The sequence below is a fragment of the Schistocerca americana genome, chromosome 2 (assembly GCF_021461395.2).
Source record: "Schistocerca americana isolate TAMUIC-IGC-003095 chromosome 2, iqSchAmer2.1, whole genome shotgun sequence".
Lineage (NCBI taxonomy): Eukaryota > Metazoa > Arthropoda > Insecta > Orthoptera > Acrididae > Schistocerca > Schistocerca americana.
In genome coordinates, this window is record NC_060120.1 from 208,496,758 (window position 1) to 208,515,928 (window position 19,171).

At 42.4% G+C, this 19,171-nt stretch overlaps 1 protein-coding gene across 1 annotated transcript in view; it reads right to left on the reverse strand.

The window, feature by feature from the left end:
• The window catches only part of LOC124596436 (juvenile hormone acid O-methyltransferase-like), a 119,154-nt gene that overhangs the window by 58,650 nt on the left and 41,333 nt on the right, over positions 1-19,171 (reverse strand). Inside the window, exon 3 of the mRNA XM_047135571.1 lies at positions 5,427-5,647. Coding sequence (XP_046991527.1) covers positions 5,427-5,647 — 221 coding nt within the window. The remainder of the gene's footprint in view (positions 1-5,426; positions 5,648-19,171) is intronic.

Here is a 19,171-nt window from a genome sequence, read left to right on the forward strand (position 1 = left end):
AATAAACGAAAATATATAGTTACAGTGGTTGAATGGAATCGCGTCCATAAGTTGGGTCAGCTTGGAGACGTAACAAACTGGCAGAAAGGAGCTCTCACATTTGGAAGTGCTCGTCACTGCAGCAAGTTGCCTGAGTCGTTGGTGTATCAGCACGAGCTGTCGAATATGTGTACAAAGAATAATGTGCCACCCACAGCCATGTAATAAGGGATCTGAACAGTGATCTTAAACAGACCCTCACTGACAGGAATTGGAGATGACGGTCACGCATTGTAAATGACAATCAGTCTATAGCCAAAAGGGATTTTCTGCTGTCAGTGACTGCAGGCACACCCCCTCCAGTTTGAGAACGAACGTTATGAAGTGAACTGCATGTGGTTGACGTTTGGAGTCGGATGCCTCATAAAGAGTAACACCTCACAGAGGCATTTAAAGCTGTATGTCTGCAACGGATCAAGCAACATACACATTGGACGGTTCCTGACTGGAGGCATATGGATGGGTCTGGGTATGTGTTCTGTCACCTTTCAAATGATACAAGGAGCCGAGTGCACCGACGCGCTTACCCCACTGCACGTAGGGTTTAATTCAGACAAGAGGCGATTTTTATGATTTTTTTGGAGGGGGGGGGGGGGGGGGGAATTCGTACCATGGTTTGGGTACACTCGTTCACATTTCGTGAACGTGCGCCAGGAAGTTTATTTCGACAATTTCGGTGAGCAGATGTGCCCCTCTTCTACGTTCTTCGCATGGGGGACAGTCAGGCACTCGGCCGGTCTGCTAAATCACTCGATTTTACCCCAGTGGTAAATCAACTATTTGGAACATCATCAACATTTGTATGGCACATACGTTCAGTATATGAAGTCTGTTCGAAAATGTGCGGAACTTTGTCCACAAACGTTTTCTACGCTTACCTTCTATGTATTGCGGATGGTCTCATATACATGTACATGGATACTCTGCAAATCACATTTAAGTGCCTGGCAGAAGGTTCATCGAACCACCTTCACAATTCTCTGTATTCCGATCTCGTATAGCGCGCGGAAAGAACTAACAACTACGTCTTTCCGTAGGAGCTCTGATTTCCCTTATTCTATCGTGATGATCGTTTCTCCCTATGTAGGTCGGTGTCAACAAAATATTTTCGCATTCGGAGGAGAAGGTTGGTTTTACGGTTGAATTTACGGCCTTTAGATTTGACTGCTTTATTGTGTAACCGAAGTTTAACGATTTCCTTTTAGCACTCATGTGGATGACCTCACACTTTTCGTTACTTAGGGTCAACTGCCAATTTTCGTACCATTCAGATATCTTTTCTAAATCTTTTTGCACTTTGTTTTGATCTCCTGATGACTTTATTAGTCGATAAACGACAGCATCATCTGCAAACAACCTAAGACGGCTCTTCAGATTGTCTCCAAAATCGTTTATATACATAAGGAACAACAAAGGACCTATAACACTACCTTGGTGAGCGCCAGAAATCATTCCAGTCATACTCGATGATTTTCCGTCAATTACTACGAACTGTGACCTCTCTGACATGAAATCACAAATCCAGGCACATAACTGAGACGATATTCCATAAGCACGGAATTTCAGTACAGGCCCCTTGTGTGGTACAGTGTCAAAAGCCTTCCGGAAACCCAGAAATACGGAATCGATCTGAAATCCCTTGTCAGTAGCATTCAACACTTCATGCGAACAAAGAGCTAGTTGTGTTTCACAAGAACGATGTTTTCTAAACCCATGTTGACTGTGTGTCAATATACCGTTCTCTTCGAGGTAATTCATAACGTTCGAACACAATATATGTTCCAAAATCCTGCTGCATATCGACGTTAATGATATGGTCCTGTAATTAAGTGGATTACTCCTACAACCTTTCTTGAATATTGGTGTGACCTGTGCAACTTTCCAGTCTTTGGGTACGAATCTTTCGTCGAGCGAACGGTTTTATATGATTGTTAAGTACGGAGCTAATCCATCAGCATACTTTGTAAGGAACCTAATTGGTATTCAGTCTGGACCAGAAGGCTTGCTTTTATTAAGTGATTCTCCATCTACATACTCTCCTCCACAACTGATACACCGATCCCAACGCCGTTTTCACTTCCGGGAGCAGTCTTGGTATGCTTCTTGCTGGATCGCGCGAAGCGCCGTCTGTAGATTTTCGTTCTTTCAAAGGGATTTTCAACTTTGTAAATTAAGAACGTCCGCAGCAGCCATTTCTGGAGAGTACCAAGGATTAGGCAGCACAGTGATTGCGTTTTTTGTGTAATAGTCACGCACCAACAGGGATGAATGTGCGTGTGCGTTACCTTGAGGTAAGAGCTAAGAATTGTCTCGCCACATTTCAAGTGGTTTACTTCTCACATTTTCTCGCAGGCGTTGCAACGCGTCCCGATAGTAATGGTTCAAATGGCTCTGAACACTATGGGGCTTAACTTCTGAGGTCATCAGTCCCCTAGAACTTAGAACTACTTAAACCTAAGGACATAACACACACCCTTGCCCGAGGCAGGATTCGAACCTGCGACCGTAGCGGTAGCGCGGTTTCAGAGTGCAGCGCCTAGAACCGCTCAGCGCGCCCCGATAGTACCTCCGATTAACAGTTGGTCCGTCTGGCACGAATTCATTGAGCGAATCCTTCAAAGTCAAAGAAAACTCTCGGCATGGCCTTGACTTTTGACGTGACCTGAAGAGCGTCTTTGCGTCTTGGAGAACATTTTCCGACCCACTGTGAAGGCGGAACCTTAGTCTCAAGATCATAAGTGTAGACCCACGTCTCATCATCAGGTATGATTCTCTGAAGGAACATCTCGTTCTGATTTGCGCGATCCAAAGCTCTTCACAGATGGCGAGTCGAAGGTTGAGCCGTGGGACGAACTTGAGGCCAACCCGATCCATTCCAAGATGCTGTGTCAGGCTTTCATGCCATGATTCATCTGAAATGGTACCTTCTTCTGCAATCCCTCGGACAGTCAGTCTTCGATTGGTACGCACAATTTCGTTGACATTTCTAACATGAGCGTCGTCGGTAGAGGTCGGAGAGCGTCCTGAACGAGGTTCATCTTTAAATTCCGTCAGGCAATTCTTAAACCGTGTCAGCTACCTGTAACACTGAGCACAGCTTAAGCACTCATCACTGTAGGCTTCCTGCATCATTTAGTGTGTCTCTGTAAACGTTTTCTTGAGTTTCACGCAAAATTTAAAGCGAATTAGTTGCAGCAATGTTGTCATATAATGACGTGGTTGGAGACAGTCGCCGTTATTTGAAGTCAGATGTTGATGGTGTTGAGACAGCAACCTGCCACAAATATACTTTCAGTTCCTTTATTCAAAGGGAACCGTTACCCGTTTCGAATCGTTATGATTCATCTTCAGACGGTTTTCATGCTTTCATTACAACCTTTTTTTTTACAGATTAATTGTCCTAAAATATAAATAATACACAATTACAAGCACGCTACACAGATGGTTGCTGAACACTTCAGCGAGTAAAATTTACGTGTGTAACGATAAGAATGCAGTGGGAATGTATTCACATCTATTGGACGAATGTAATGAAAACAAAACTCCAAATCGACATTTCACGTAAGTCACACCTAGTGACAATCTGTAACGCAACCATCTGTGTGGCGTGCTTATAATTATGTATTGTTTATATTTTAGGACAATTAATCTGTAAAAAAAAAGTTGTAATGAAAACATGAAAACCGTCTGAAGATGAATCATAACGATTCGAAACCGGTAGCGGTACCCTTTGAATAAAGGAACTGGAAGTAAATTTGTGGCTAGTTGCTGTCTCAACACCATCAAACGTGTTGCTTCTCTAATTCTGCCACCTCGAAATTCGAAAACTGTGAGACACAACTTTATGCTTAATACAGCACTGAACAATAACTAACAGACACACAACACTGAAACTTACGGCAGTGACACATTATCAGTGTGCGGGGATGGAAACCGCATTTCGTTCCAACACACCATTGGCACGAAATTACGAATGTTCCGGAACTTTTTGAAGAGACCTCATATTTATAGAATGAATATGTAATGAATGTCATTGCATAAAAAATCCACTAAACATTAACATTTTAGTTTCGAATTCATTCCACCGCTGTAGCATTGACATTCATAAAATCATTCCACGTGCCGTTATAGCATCGTAGGACGCACTCCTCTCTTATATGTCTGATAGATTGTTTCAGTGCAGCACAGTCACTCCACAACAAACCATTTATAGAGTTTATTCTATTTAATTAGACCCACGGTTTCCTTTCAAGTTCGACACTCGCAGTATCACAGTTATACTTCTCGAACCGTTCTCGCTCTCGGTAATTTCCGATGTGTTGGCTGTTCTTGTTCCAGATATCTCTTGCTTTGGTGTTACTTGTATCTAGCTGTTCAGCATGCAGTAGTGGCGGGTGTCTCGAACGAAGCCAATTTCTTCATAAGATGAACTGGCAGTTCTTCTATATTGTGGTAATCTCCAAGAAGGGTCTCAGTATATGTTGCTTAGCAGCGTAAGCCAGTAGGAGCTCGTTTGATTGTAGCAGTAAGCATGCGCATCTTGTTGTTGAGCTGCGCATCCATGACGTTTGTATGACTACTATTACATCATAATGAAGCATAGTATCCAGCGGGCGAACAAAAACAGTGCAAGAGCCGATGTACACAAAGTCTCCATTAAGCCTATGAGGTTGCGCCACATGGCCTCTGAGTGACGTTGTTGCGAGTTTTTATCTCGGTTGATGTGTTTTCCAGGTGTTTTTTACAGGACAGAGTGCAGTCGAGTGTGATGCCAAGGTACATGGGTACTTGTTGTGACGGAGAGTACTGCCGTCAAATTGCACCTCGAGGTAAGTGTTAGCTTGTTTGTTGTTAAAATCGAAACTCACAAACCTCGCTCATAATGGTACTGGCCTTCAATCTCCATTTCTTTTTAAATACGAGTTCTATGTTAGTGTTCCCTCTGACTGACCAAACAATTTTGATTGACAAGCCAGAACGATATCGTCTGCATAGCAGAATTTCCCTGGAAATGTTTTCGGGAAGTCAGAAATTTAAAAAAATAAAGTCTGAACAGGAGAGGTGCTAGAACTCAGCCCTGTGGCAGGCCATTATTTAATTTCCTTTTGAGATTCTGTTTCCACCCATGCGGTGAGACATAGCTCCACGGGATATAATTATCAAAGAATATATCGCGTGGAGAAACTTTTGGACCCTCTTCCTCGCCGAATGGAGACCTTTGTCAGGCCTAGATGCGACGATACGCTGCATTAAAATGATATCTGCTGTGGGTGACTGGAACCCTCATACGGTGTGAGGTGGACAATTTCCTATTCCGACATAGTTGCAAAAAGCGAAACTTGGAAGACTTTTGCTCTCGAATATCTGCAAACGTGGAGGCCACGCACCTGTTGTCAGGAACCCAGTGCATGAGCATCACGGCGAACACTTTGCCATAGGGAGCGTACTTCCAAACGGTGGAGCGCTCCACGTGAGGGTCCATCACGTCGAAGGGCTCGTACGTGATGGTGCCCGGAAGCGCGTTGTGCTGCCTGCAGTACTCCAGCATCTCTGGGCTGATGTCGCAGGCCACCAGCTTCGTGCCAGGGGGCAGCCGTGGAACTATGACCTGTCATAACAAAAACACATTGCCGGGTTTGTTCTCCAGGGCTATGACAAAACTCACAAAATTATTTCATGATCACTTTAGAACAGTCCTGGTTGGAAATGTCAAACAAATACACTGGCACTTTCGAAGAAGGTTGAGAGCAGCCTTTTGCTAATTAGACTCCTGACTGAAGCAAGTGCCTCTGCTCTCGCCTCCTCGCAGTTTGGAGCACAAACGGATTTCCCTCCCTCTCGTAGTATAAAAAATGTCATAGGCATCTTTTCCTTCATTTCAGCTTTGTATCTCTGTGAGCTGTTGAGGCACGCGGCATACTCCACATTACTCATAAAGACATGAGTGATCGACGTAAGAGTTTTCTGGCTATGGTACCGCGTCATATTGTATAAAACTACTGCTGGAGAAAACCAACGTTTCGGCCACGGTTGCACCGGCCTGGTAAACCTAGAAGAAGGCCGCTGCAATCGTGGCCGAAACGTTGGTTTTCTCCAGCAGTATTTTTATGCAATATGACGCGGTACCATAGCCAGAAAACTTTTCTGTTGACTGATTCTGGCCGTGGAAGCCTACGCAGTTAGACTTGAATGATGTTATTGCGTGATACATTGAGTGATACATAGTTCCACTATCGATGTCTGCATACCCATCATCTACGACCAACTCATATACTGATCCAGAAGAAACATTTGTCGTATCTACTACTGTCCGTTTGGGTTCTCTAATTGCACACAAACGTGAAAGCATACCGTGTGAGAAATCTCGGAAACGAGAAAATATAAAAATGCAGCAACTGAATCGGCCAAAGAAAATACTGGCGCCTAAAAAATGAGATTCACAGAAAATGCTAAATGGCTAAGCAATAATAGTTAGAGACAAATGCAAGGCTGTAGAAGCGTGCATGGCTGGATGGAAGATAGATCCTGCGAATAGGAAGATGAAAGAGAGCTCTGGAGAAAAAGAGAAACAGCTGTATGAGTATTAAGAGCTCAGATGGTAAACCAGCACTTCGCAGAAAGGGGAAAGCTGCGAGGTGAAACGACTATACAGGGTGATTCCGTGATGATGTTACAAACTTCCAAGGTTGATGGTGAAGAGTTGAAAGTTACAAGCGAAAAGCGCTCTGGTACCTCTGACAGTGAATTAACTGTACTGGCACGGTTGTTGCTAAGATTATGGGGTAGACAACTTTCAGAGGTGGTAGTATGAATCAAAACAAGAAAAAAAAGTCTAGTAAACAAGGCCTCTAAAATGCATTCATTAAGAGCTACGAGCACTTGTTCATTTTCGATACTGTCAAACTCGTCTCTTCTGCTGCAACCTCTTTGGTTTCGACAGATTTGGAGGAGGTAGTATGGACAAAAACAAGAAAAATAGTCTAGTAAACAAGAGCTCGAAATTGCATACCCTAAGAGTTAAGGGAAATTGTTCAGCAAAAGAGATGTGCTTCACAGTAGCAAAGCTGAACAAGTGCTCATAGGTTTTGCGGTATGAATTTTTAGAGTCTGTCTTTACTACAAATTTTTCTTGTTTTGCTCCCTAGTACCATCTCTGAAAGTTGCCTGCCCTACAATCTTAGCAACAACACTACCGGTCGGTGCATGTATTCCACTGTCAGAGGTATCAGAACGATTTTCACGTATCACTTTCGACTCGGTCTTTTCCGTACTAGGATCCCTAACTTGACACTGAAGTATTTATCATTCTCCATCAACCCTGAAAGTTTGTACTATCATCACAGAATCACCGTGCATACAGGGCGTTCGGAAATTCCTGTTACAAACGTCTAGGACTTCTTGAGGGGAGTGAGTACATAATACACTGAAGCGCCAAAGAAACTGATATAGGCACGTGTATTCAAATACAGAGATATGTAAACAGGCAGAATACGGCGATGCGGTCGGCAACGCCTCTATAAGACAACAACTGTCGCGGAGTTCTTAGATCGGCTACTGCTGCTACAATGACAGGTTATCGAGATTTAAGTGAGTTTGAACATGGTGTTATAGTCGGCGCACGAGCCATGGGACACAGCATCTCAGAGGCAGCAATGAAGTGGGGATTTTCCCGTACGATCATTTCACGAGTGTACCGTGAACATCAGGAATCCGGTAAAACATCAAATCTGCAACATAGCTGCGGCCGGATAAAGATCCTGCAAGAACGAGACCAACGACGACCGAAGAGAACCGTTAAGCGTGACAGAAGTGCAACCCTTCCACAAACTTCTGCAGATTTCAATGCTGGGCCATCAACGAGTGTCAGCGTGCAAACCATTCAATGAAACGTCATCAATATGGGCTTTCGGAGCCGAATGCCCACTCGTGTATCATTCATGACTGCACGGCACAAAGCTTTAAGCCTCGCCTGGACCCGTCAACATCGACATTGGACTATTGAAGACTAGAAACATGTTGCCTGGTCGGACGAGTCTCGTTTAAATTGTATCGAGCAGATGGGTGTGTACGGGTATGGAGATAAACTTATGAACCCATGGACCCTGCATGTCATCATGGGACTGCTCAAGCTGGTAGAAGCTCTGTAATGGTGTGGGACGTTTGCAGTTGGGGTGATATGAGACCTCTGGTACCTCTAGATACGACTCTGACAGGTGACAAGTAAGCATCCCGTCTAATCACCTGCATCGATTCATGACCATTGTGCATTCCGACGGACTTGTGCGATTCCAGCAGGACAATGCGACACCCCACACGTCCAGAATTGCTAAAGAGTCGCTCCAGGAACACTCTTCTGAGTTTAAACACTTCCGCTGGCCACCAAACTCTACAGACATGAACATTATTGAGCATATCTGGGATGCCTTGCAACGTGCTGTTCAGAAGAGATCTCCACCCCCTCGTACTCTTACGGATTTATGGACAGTCCTGCAGGATTCGTGGTGTCAGTTCCCTCCGCGCTACTTCATACATTAGTCGAGTCCATGCCACGTCGTGTTGCGGCACTTCTGCGTGCTCGCGGGGGCCCTACACGACATTAGGCAGGTGTACCAGTTTCTTTGGCTTTTCATTGTATTTTGAATAGGAACCCATGTCCGTTTCTTGTCCTGGTATGCAGAGGATAGACTTTCTTTCGTAGGCACAATGTCTGTTAACAAAGTTGGTGGTCGCTACATCAAGCAGCTATTGCAATGCATCAGGTATTGTTCTGTGTGAACAGTATGATGGGTTCTTTTTTGTTTCGGTTCAAATGGCTCTGAGCACTATGGGACTCAACTGCTGAGGTCATTAGTCCCCTAGAACTTAGAACTAGTTAAACCTAACTAACCTAAGGACATCACAAACATCCATGCCCGAGGCAGGATTCGAACCTGCGACCGTAGCGGTCTTGCGGTTCCAGACTGCAGCGCCTTTAACCGCACGGCCACTTCGGCCGGCTTTTGTTTCCGAATAATTTAATCACGTAATCTTTAAGTGTTAATACAGACAAATGTGTTTAAGTGATGAATGGATGTTTCATCATGTTTCCTTTCGAACTGTTACCTAATAATTGTACTACGTCACACCTAATTTTGCGAAAAACCTAACGGTCTTCCAAAAGGACAGGCTAAACACAGTTGCTGATGGCGTGTTTCTTGGTGTGAAAAGTAGTTTATCCTGTAGAGAAACTGAAGTGGATGGTTCCTATGAGTTAGAACTGGCAGAAATCAATCTTGGCAATCGAAATAAAATATTAATTGGATCCTTTTACCGATCTCCCAAATGAGATGATACAATTGCTGAGACGTTCAAAGACAATTTGAGTTTGATTTCAAACACGCACCCGTCTCATACAACTACAGTTGTTGGGTGGTTTAAATTTACCCTCAATATATTGGCAGAAATACATGTTCAAATCTGAAGGTACGCATAAAACATCCTCCGAAATTGTGCCGAACACATTCTCTGAAAATTATTTCCAGCACTTAGTTCATGAGCCCACCCGAATAGCAAACGGTTGTGAAAATCCACTTGAGCTCTTAGCAAAAAATAATACTGAGCCAATAACGAGCATCAAAACGGATACAGGGAGTAGTGAACGCAGGGCTGTCGTAGCGAGACTGGACATTAAAACCCCCAAACCTCTAATAATAAACGGAAGATACATCTATTCAAAAAAGCATTTAAAAATTCACTTGGCGCCTTCCTGAGAGACAACCTCCACTCCTTCCAAATTAACCATGTAAGTGTAGGCCAGATGTGGCTTGAATTCAGAGATATAGTATCAAAAGGAATTGAGAGAGTTATACCAAATTAATTAACAAACGACGAATCTGATACCCCATGGTACGCAAAACGGGTCAGAACACTGTCGCAGGAACAACGAAAAAAGCATGCAACATTTAAACGAACGCCGAAATCTCCAAGACTAGCGATCTTTAACAGGAGCTAGAAATTGAGCACGGACTTCAATACGAGATGCTTATAATAGTTTCCACAAGGACATTTTGTCTCGAAACCTGACAGAAAATCCAAAGAGATTCTGATCGTATGTAAAGTATGCTAGCGACAAGACGCAATCAATCCTTCTCTGCGCACAGCAATGGAAATACTATCCATGACATTGCTGCTAAAGCAGAGTTACTAAACACAGCATTCCGAAATTCCTCCAGCACGTTAGTCCGGAACCGCGCGACTGCTACGGTCGCAGGTTCGAATCCTGCCTCGGGCATGGATGTTCAAATGGTTCAAATGGCTCTGAGCACTATGGGACTTAACTGCTGAGGTCATTAGTCCCCTAGAACTTAGAACTAGTTAAACCTAACTAACCTAAGGACATCACAAACATCCATGCCCGAGGCAGGATTAGAACCTGCGACCGTAGCGGTCTTGCGGTTCCAGACTGCAGCGCCTTTAACCGCACGGCCACTTCGGCCGGCGGGCATGGATGTGTGTGATGTCTTTGGGTTAGTTAGGTTTAAGTAAGTTCTAGGGGACTGATGACCTCAGATGTTAAGTCCCATAGTGATCAGAGCTAGTTTTGAACCTCCAGCAAGAAGACGAAGTAATATTCAAGATTTCGAATCAAGAACAGCTGCCAGCATCAGTAACTTAGAAGTATATATCCTTGGAGTAGTAAAGCAACACATATCACATTTATTAAAGCAAGCCTTCCGATTCAGACTGCATACTAATTAGATTCCTTTCAGAGTGTGCTGATGCATTAGCTCCCTACTTAGGAATCATATACGATCGCTCGCTCGATGAAAGATCCTTACCCAAACACTGGAACATTCAAGAAAGGTAGTAGCAGTAATTCACCAAATTACAGGCCAATATCATTAACGTCGATATGCAGCAGGATTCTGGAGCATATATTTGTGTTCGAACATCATGAATTACCCCCAAGAGAATGGTCTATTTACATCCAGTCAACACGGATTTAGAAAGCACCGTTCTTCTGAAACACAACAAGCTCTTCCCACACGCAAGGAATTTCAAATTTATTCCGTATTTCCAGATTTTCAGAAGGCTTTCGACACTGTACCACACAAATAGCTTGTAGTAAAATTGCATGCTTATGGAATATCGTCTCAGTTATGCGACTGGATTCGTGATTCCCTGTCCGAAAGGTCACAGTTCGTATAGTAATTCACGGAAAGTTATCGAGTACAACACAAGTGATTACTGGTGTTCCTCAAGGTATTGTTATAGGTCCTCTGCTCTTCCTTATCTATATAAACGATTTAGGAGACAATCTGAGCAGCCTTCTAAGGTTTTATGTAGATGATGCTTTCGTTTATCGTCTAGTAAAATCATCAGAAGATCAAAACATGTTGAAAAACTACTTACAAAATATATTTGCATGATACGAAAATTGGCAATTGACACTAAATAATGAAAATTGTGAGGTCATCCACATGAGTGGAAAAAGAAATCCATTAAACTTAGGTTACACGATAAAACAGTCAAATCTGAAGGCCGTAAATTCAAGTAAATATCAAGGAATTACAAATACGAACAACTTAAACGGCAAAGAACACATAGAAAATGTTGGGAGAAAGGCAAACAAAAGACAGAGTTCTAACCGAGCGAGGTGCCGCAGTGGTTAACACACTGGACTCGCATACGGGAGAACGACGGTTCAATCCCGCGTCCGGTCATCCTGATTTAAGTTTTCCGTGATTTCCCTAAATCGCTCCAGGCAAATGCCGGGATGGTTCCTCTGAAAGGGCACGGCCGACTTCCTTCCCCCTCCTTCCCTGATCCAAGGAGACCGATGACCTCGCAGTTTGGTCTCTTCCCACAAACAACCCAACCCAACCAACAGATGAGCCACTGAGTTCAACTGGCAGAACACTTAGAAAATGTAACATATCTACTAAAGAGACTGTCCGTCCTCCTTTGGAGTACTGCTGCGGTGTCTGGGATTAACAGAGTACACCGAGAAAGTTCAGAGAAGAGCAGCACGTTTTGTATTATCGCGAAATAGAGGAGAGAACAAGCAGGATTTGGGGTGGACATCATTAAAACAAAGGTGTTTTTCGTTGCGGCGGAATCTTCTCACGAAATTTCAGTCATCAACTTTCTCCTCCGAATGTGAAAATATTATGTTGCCGTCAACCTTTATAGGGAGAAACGATCATCTTAATAAAATAAGGTAAATCTTAGCTCTCACGGAAAGATATAGGTGTTCGTTTTTTTCATGCGCTGTTGGAGAGTGGAATAATAGAGAATTATTATGAAGGTACTTGAATGGACACACTGCCAGGCACTTAAGTTTGATTAGCGGAGTCTCCATGTAGCTCTAGAAGTAGAATTCAATTCCTGGAGCAGAAGTGGATGAGTCAGACATCTGAACTGAAACAGTCGTAGAACGGAAACGGTGCGTTTTCAGACCTGGGTTCCCATTTAAATAAAGGGTGTATCAAAAAGAATCATCAGATGTGGCAGGTCTATATTTCTGAAACTAATAAATATGCACAATGAATTATGTTTTTTGATGAACGGGAAACTCGAAAAGTTTTTTTTAATAGGTGTTCAGTATGCCCCCCTTGAGGTGCATGGCATGCGGTATTCAAATTGCTCCCACACTGCAGCGAGCATGTCTTGAGTTACAGGTTCCACAGCTGAAGTTATGCGATGTCTCAGTTCATTCATTGCTGCTGGTAACGGAGGCCCATAAACAGAGCCTTTTATAAACCCCCACAAGAAATAGTCACATACAGTTAGGTCCAGTGACCTTGGAGGCCAGTATTGTAAGGCTGAATCACTTGGTACAGTGCGCTCGAACCATCGTTCAGTAATCCTTTGATTTAAAAATTCCCACACTTCCAAATGCCAGTGTAGCGGTGCCGCATCCTGTTGGTAAGTGAAGTCTGCAACTATGGGAAAAGGAAGTTCTCAAGCATATCGAGATATGTGCTTCCTGTAACCTTGTTCTCGGCAAATAAAAATCGACCATACAACTTTTCCCGTGAAACTGCACAAAACACATTAAATTTTGGAGAGTCCCTCTCATGTTGTACAATTTTATGTGGTTGTTCCGTACCCCATATTCTCACATTATAACGGTTCTCTTTCCATTTACATGGAATATTGCCTCGTCACTAAACACTAAGCATGGAAGAAAATTGTCATCCTCCATCTTGTCAAGAACGAGATTACAGAACTCCACACGTTGTTGTTTGTCACCTAACGAAGAACTTGCAGTAGCTGAATTTTGTATGGTTTCATGTGTAAATTTTGTCGCAATATCCGCCAGACGGACATCGGGGGGATGTTGAGCTGTCAAGCTGCAAGGCGAACGGATTTCTGCGGACTCCTTGTGAAACCATGGCGGATGCGTTCGACGTCTGTGTCAGACACTCGAGGACGGCCCGGCGATTTGCCTTTACACAGACGACCTGTTTCTTGGAATTGTTCAAGCCATCGTCTAATGCTCTGTGCTGTAGGAGGATCCACTCCATACCCAGTACGAAAGTCACCCAGAACAGTTATTAATTCCCCGCACTGCGCTAAACGTGGAACACAAAATGCTTCCTGTTGTCCCGACACGTTTTTTACTAGAACTTAAGTGGGCGCACACTTCCGCTACCTAGCGGGAACCATGTAAAACTCGAGAGTTTGCTGTTCCCAACAGTATGTTGTTCACGAACGTATCTCAAATGACATAATAGTTACGATTTTTTTTTAAATTGGATGATTCTTTTTGATACACACTGTGTTATGTACTCACTCCCCTCTCCAAGCCCTAGACGTTTGTAACGGGAACCCTGTAAAGGGCTATACAAGGGAAATGATCTTGAAGATAATGTTGTACAAAGAAAAGAGGAAGTAAATGGAGATGAATAGTGCGAAAGGAATTTGACAGAGCACTGAAAGCTCTAAGTGGGAACAAAGCCACTGCAGTATACAACATTCTCTTGGAATTATTGAGCCAGCCATGAGGGATCTATTCCACCTGACATGCAAGATATATGGGACAGGCGGAAATACCCTCAGACTTCAGGAATAAAATATCGATTCTACTTCCAAAACCGGTTGGTGATGACTGGTGGCGATACTAGCGAACCATCAGCTTAATGAGTCATGGTTGCAAAGTACTGACGGAACTTGCGAAAGACAATAATATCATAAAGTCAGCACATGATTCTCTTCAGACCAGACCAACTGCAACGCATTTTTTTGTCAATTTAGAACTCTTAGAACGTGACTGTCATTAAAAATGTCAAATGTACTTTTAATGTTATTGCACATGTAATTAATATTTAATTAAAATATATAATTTCCTCTTAGTCTATTAAAATAGAATCCTAAACGTGTATATCACAGAAACTAGAGCTAATACAAAATTTGTTTGTCACATTTGTTTTCCTCAACCCGAAATTATTAGGACATGACTCACGAATACCAGAAAAGCTTGTCATCTGTTGTTAGATAGGTTGGTCCCATAAAAGGATTCCGCAGTTTATTCACACCTAAACAGCGAGATTCATCACTGAATATTGTTCACCGTTAGTCTGCTATTGTCCTTGGTATATGACATTTTTGGGCGATTGCGTCATCCTTCGTAGACGCCTTGTCACGGAGGTGATTGGCATAGTGTGGGGTAACAGGGGTGCAATCTGTTGCTCCTTGGATAGAAGAGAGGACGTCGTATTATTCTGTGTCTGTCAGATAAATGTACGGCCGTCATTGCAAGTCGCATTCCTGCCTCTTTCAGGCCTTCTCCTTAAACACTGTTTGTCTTCTCTCGTCCAAACTGTGTGTGTGCGTGTTTGTGTGTTTTGTGCTTTTTAATAATTGGCAAGGCACTCTTATGCCCTAATAACAAAAGAAAGGGAAATCTCACTCTCTAGGAAGAGAATTTCAAACACACTGCCATTAACAGAGATGAAAACACGCCCTATGACAAAAACGCACTAACAGCGGGCCAACATTCTCACTCCTTCATTTTTGTTATTGTTGTTGTTGTGGACTTCAGTCCTGAGACTGGTTTGATGCAGCTCTCCATGCTACTGTATCCTGTGCAAGCTTCTTCATCTCCCACTACTTGCTGCAACCTACATCCTTCTGAATCTGTTTAGTGTACTCATCTCTTGGTCTCCCTCTACGATTTCTACCGTCCACACTGCCCTCCTATACGACATTGGTGATCCCTTGATGCCTCAGAACATGTCCTACCAACCGGTCCCTTCTTTTAGCCAAGTTGTGCCACAAATTTCTCTTCTCCCCAATTCTATTCAATACCTCCTCATTAGTTATGTGATCTACCCATCTAATCTTCAGCATTCTTCTGTAGCACCACATTTCGAAAGTTTCTATTCTCTTCTTGTCCAAACTATTTATCGTCCATGTTTCACTGCCATACATGGCTACACTCCATACAAATACTTTCAGAAACGATGTTAACAAATTTCTCTTCTTCAGAAACGCTATCATTGCCATTGCCAGTCTACATTTTATATCCTCTCTACGTCGACCATCATCAGTTATTTTGCTCCCCAAATAGCAAAACTCCTTTACTACTTTAAGTGTCTCATTTCCTAATCTAATTCCCTCAGCATCACCCAACTTAATTCGACTACATTCCATTATCCTCGTTTTGCTTTTGTTGATGTTCATCTTATGTCCTCCTTTCAAGACACCGTGCATTCCGTTCAACTGCTCTTCCAAGTCCTTTGCTGTCTCTGACAGAATTACAACGTCATCGGCGAACCTCAAAGTTTTATTTCTTCTCCATGGATTTTAATACCCACTCCGAATTTTTCTTTTGTTTCCTTTACTGCTTGCTCAATATACAGTTTGCATAACATCGGGGAGAGGCTACAACCCTGTCTCACTCCCTTCCAAACCACTGCTTCCCTTTCATGCCCCTCGGCTCTTATAACTGCCATCTGGTTTCTGTACAAATTGTAAATAGCCTTTCGCTCCCTGTATTTTACCCCTGCCACCTTTAGAATTTGAAAGAGAGTATTCCAGAGACGAAGCCCATGCCTACTACAGTAGTACAAGTTTATATGCCAACTAGCTCTGCATTGTCAAAATCTTTCTCTAAGTCTAAAAATACTAGAAAGGTAGGTTTGCCTTTCCTTAACCTTTCTTCTAAGATAAGTCGTAAAGTCAGTATTGCCTCACGTGTTCCAACATTTATACGGAATCCAAACTGATCTTCTACGAGGTCGGCTTCTACCAGTTTTTCCATTCGTCTGTAAAGAATTAGCGTTACCATTTTGCAGCTGTGACTTATTAAACTGATAGTTCGGTAAATTTCACATCGTCATCGTCATCTACATCCTCTCCCATTTCCATAATATTGTCCTCAAGTACCTCGCCCTTGTATAGACCCTCTATATACTCCTTCCACCTTTCTGCTTTCCCTCTTTGCTTAGAACTTGGTTTCCATCTGAGCTCTTGATATTCATACAAGTGGTTCTCTTTTCTCAAAGGTCTCTTTAATTTTCCTGTAGGCAGTATCTATCTTACCCCTAGTGAGATAAGCCTCTACATCCTTACATTTATCCTCTAGCCATCCCTGCTTAACAGATTTGCTCTTCCTGTCGATCTCATTTTTGAGACGTTTGTATTCCTTTTTGCCTGCTTCATTTAGTGCATTTTTATATTTTCTCCTTTCATCAATTAAATTCCATATTTCTTCTGTTACCCTCCCTTCACTACCTGATAAATATTTTTTATCTCATCATACATTTCATCAATTTCCTCATCATCTGCAGAGCTAGTTGGCATATAAACTTGTACTACTGTAGTAGGCATGGGCTTCGTCTCTATCTTGGCCACAATAATGCCTTCACTATGCTGTTTGTAGTAGCTTACCCGCACTCCTTCATAGCGTGTCATAAAATTACTAAAAACTTAGCAGAAATACAAGAATAGTTTTATAAAGTTAATACACACACACACACAAATACACACAGAGAGAGAGAGAGAGAGATTGCCTCCACCATCCACCCTTCCTCCATCCCCACCCTGACATCCCATTCCACAGCCTCTAAGCTCCCGTGATCCCTAAGTCAATCTTACAGGAAGTCAGCAAAGTTGTGTGCAGCATGCAGCAGGAGGGTTATGTGTAGTTAAATATATAACTGTGACATAATATTAATTGGAAATGTGTAGTGTGTGAATCTAGTGCCTCCACAAGAACCAATGAACGCATGAAAATAATAGAAAGCTGAAAATAAGTGATAAATCACAACCCTATAATTCTAAGTAGATAATTTAAATTTGCTACCAAGAAACACTACTGATATTCTAACAAAATATGTATAATTAAATTATTTTCTTTAGATTATAGACCACTAATAATACCTAGTATGAAAAGATGAAATACTTTTGGTTAAAAATGAAATAAACATTGAGTCACAAAAGACGGATTTGTTCTTTTCTTACATGATAGACATGATTGAAATATAAATAGGCTTAGTGTAGGGTCAACTCTCCTATTTAGGCAGATTGTGTTCCATTTCTTCATATTTAAAATGAACAGCCAATTGCTATGCAAAGTGGAAGTTTTGTTTGAGTCTCCCTGGACTTAATTACAATTCTGCAGCAATTATACTAGTCTGCAGTTTAAAACAATTTGTCAGATAATTGGTTGAGAGTAGATGTTCTTCAATTAATTTTTATGCTGATTCTAGAAATAACTTTCGTTTTTCTCTATCACGTCACATTTTTACACAAAATGAGAAGTAGGCGTTTGACGATTTTAATTTCTAAGCACACAAATATATTCGAACATCATTTCACACAAGGTGAGTTTCTAATCAAAACACATTATAAAAATGAAATACTTTTAAGTAATACGCTGCGGAACTCCCCTAATTTGCTTCGTGGCTGCCTGGTATAGAAGGAAGAAGTCAAACTGTCTCTTCTTTGACTTCCTTGTAGATCCTTGTGTATGATGACTGTCCTTCGGCATCCAACAGTAGTCGGCTATCATAGTTGTACTGCAGGTCCTCTAGTACGTCCTCTCCATCTCTTTAATATCTTGGTGAAAACAACCACCCTGCTCTTCACTATAATGTTCCAAACGTTCCGGAAAGTAGTCGAAATGTGAATGTAGAACGTGGACTTTCATATTCCTGTTAAAACCCACCTTCTTGAAATTTTGTAATATTTCTTCAAAAATGGCTTTGTAATTAGGGATTTTGTTATTCCCTAGAAAGTTGTCAGCAACTGATGGGTAGTCGGCCCATGTGTCTTTTTCTCTCTTAGCTCTTCTTTTCAAAATCTTCGTCCTTCATCAATTTCTTAATTTTGGAAGCAACAAAAATTCCATCTTTCGATTTGTCTTGTGTGATGAAGGGAAATTTCTTAGAAAAGTGTTTGAAGTAGGGTCCATTCTGCAGTACAGCCTTTACAAATCGATTCATCAAACCCAATTTTAAGCGTAGAGGTGGAATCAAGTTTTATACCCCCGCATTCAGTTCGTGCAGGGTATTTTTAATTCCAGGGACAAAATTTCTCCGCGCTGGTCAAACTCTCGCACTCCACTGTCTTTGCCTTGTCCGACAGACCCATTCACATAGAAAGCAATATTTTTTGTAAACCCAGCTTGTTGTCCTAATACACACATCAAAAAAAGTTTAACATCACCTCGGTTCCGAGACTTCCGGAACCTGTACAGAAAATTGGATGGAGATCAACATAAACATCATTTCCGCCCTTTTTATTGCTCATGAAAACCACACATTGCATGTTGTACCACCATACAGCGAGACCTTCAGAGGTGGTGGTCCAGATTGCTGTACACACCGGTACCTCTGGTAGCACGACCTCTTGCATTGATGCATGCCTGTATTCGTCGTGGCACAAGGCACTGTTGATCCAGATTGTCCCAATCCTCAACGGCGATTCGGCATCGATCCCTCAGAGTGGTTGATGGGTCACGCCGTCCATAAACAGCCCTTTTCAAACTATCCCAGGCATGTTGGATAGAGTTCATGTCTGGAGAACATGCTGGCCACTCTAGTCGAGCGATGTCGTTATCCTGAAGGAAGTCATCCACAAGATGTGCCCAATGGGAACGCGAATTGTCGTCCATGAAGACGAATGCCTCGCCAATATGCTGCCG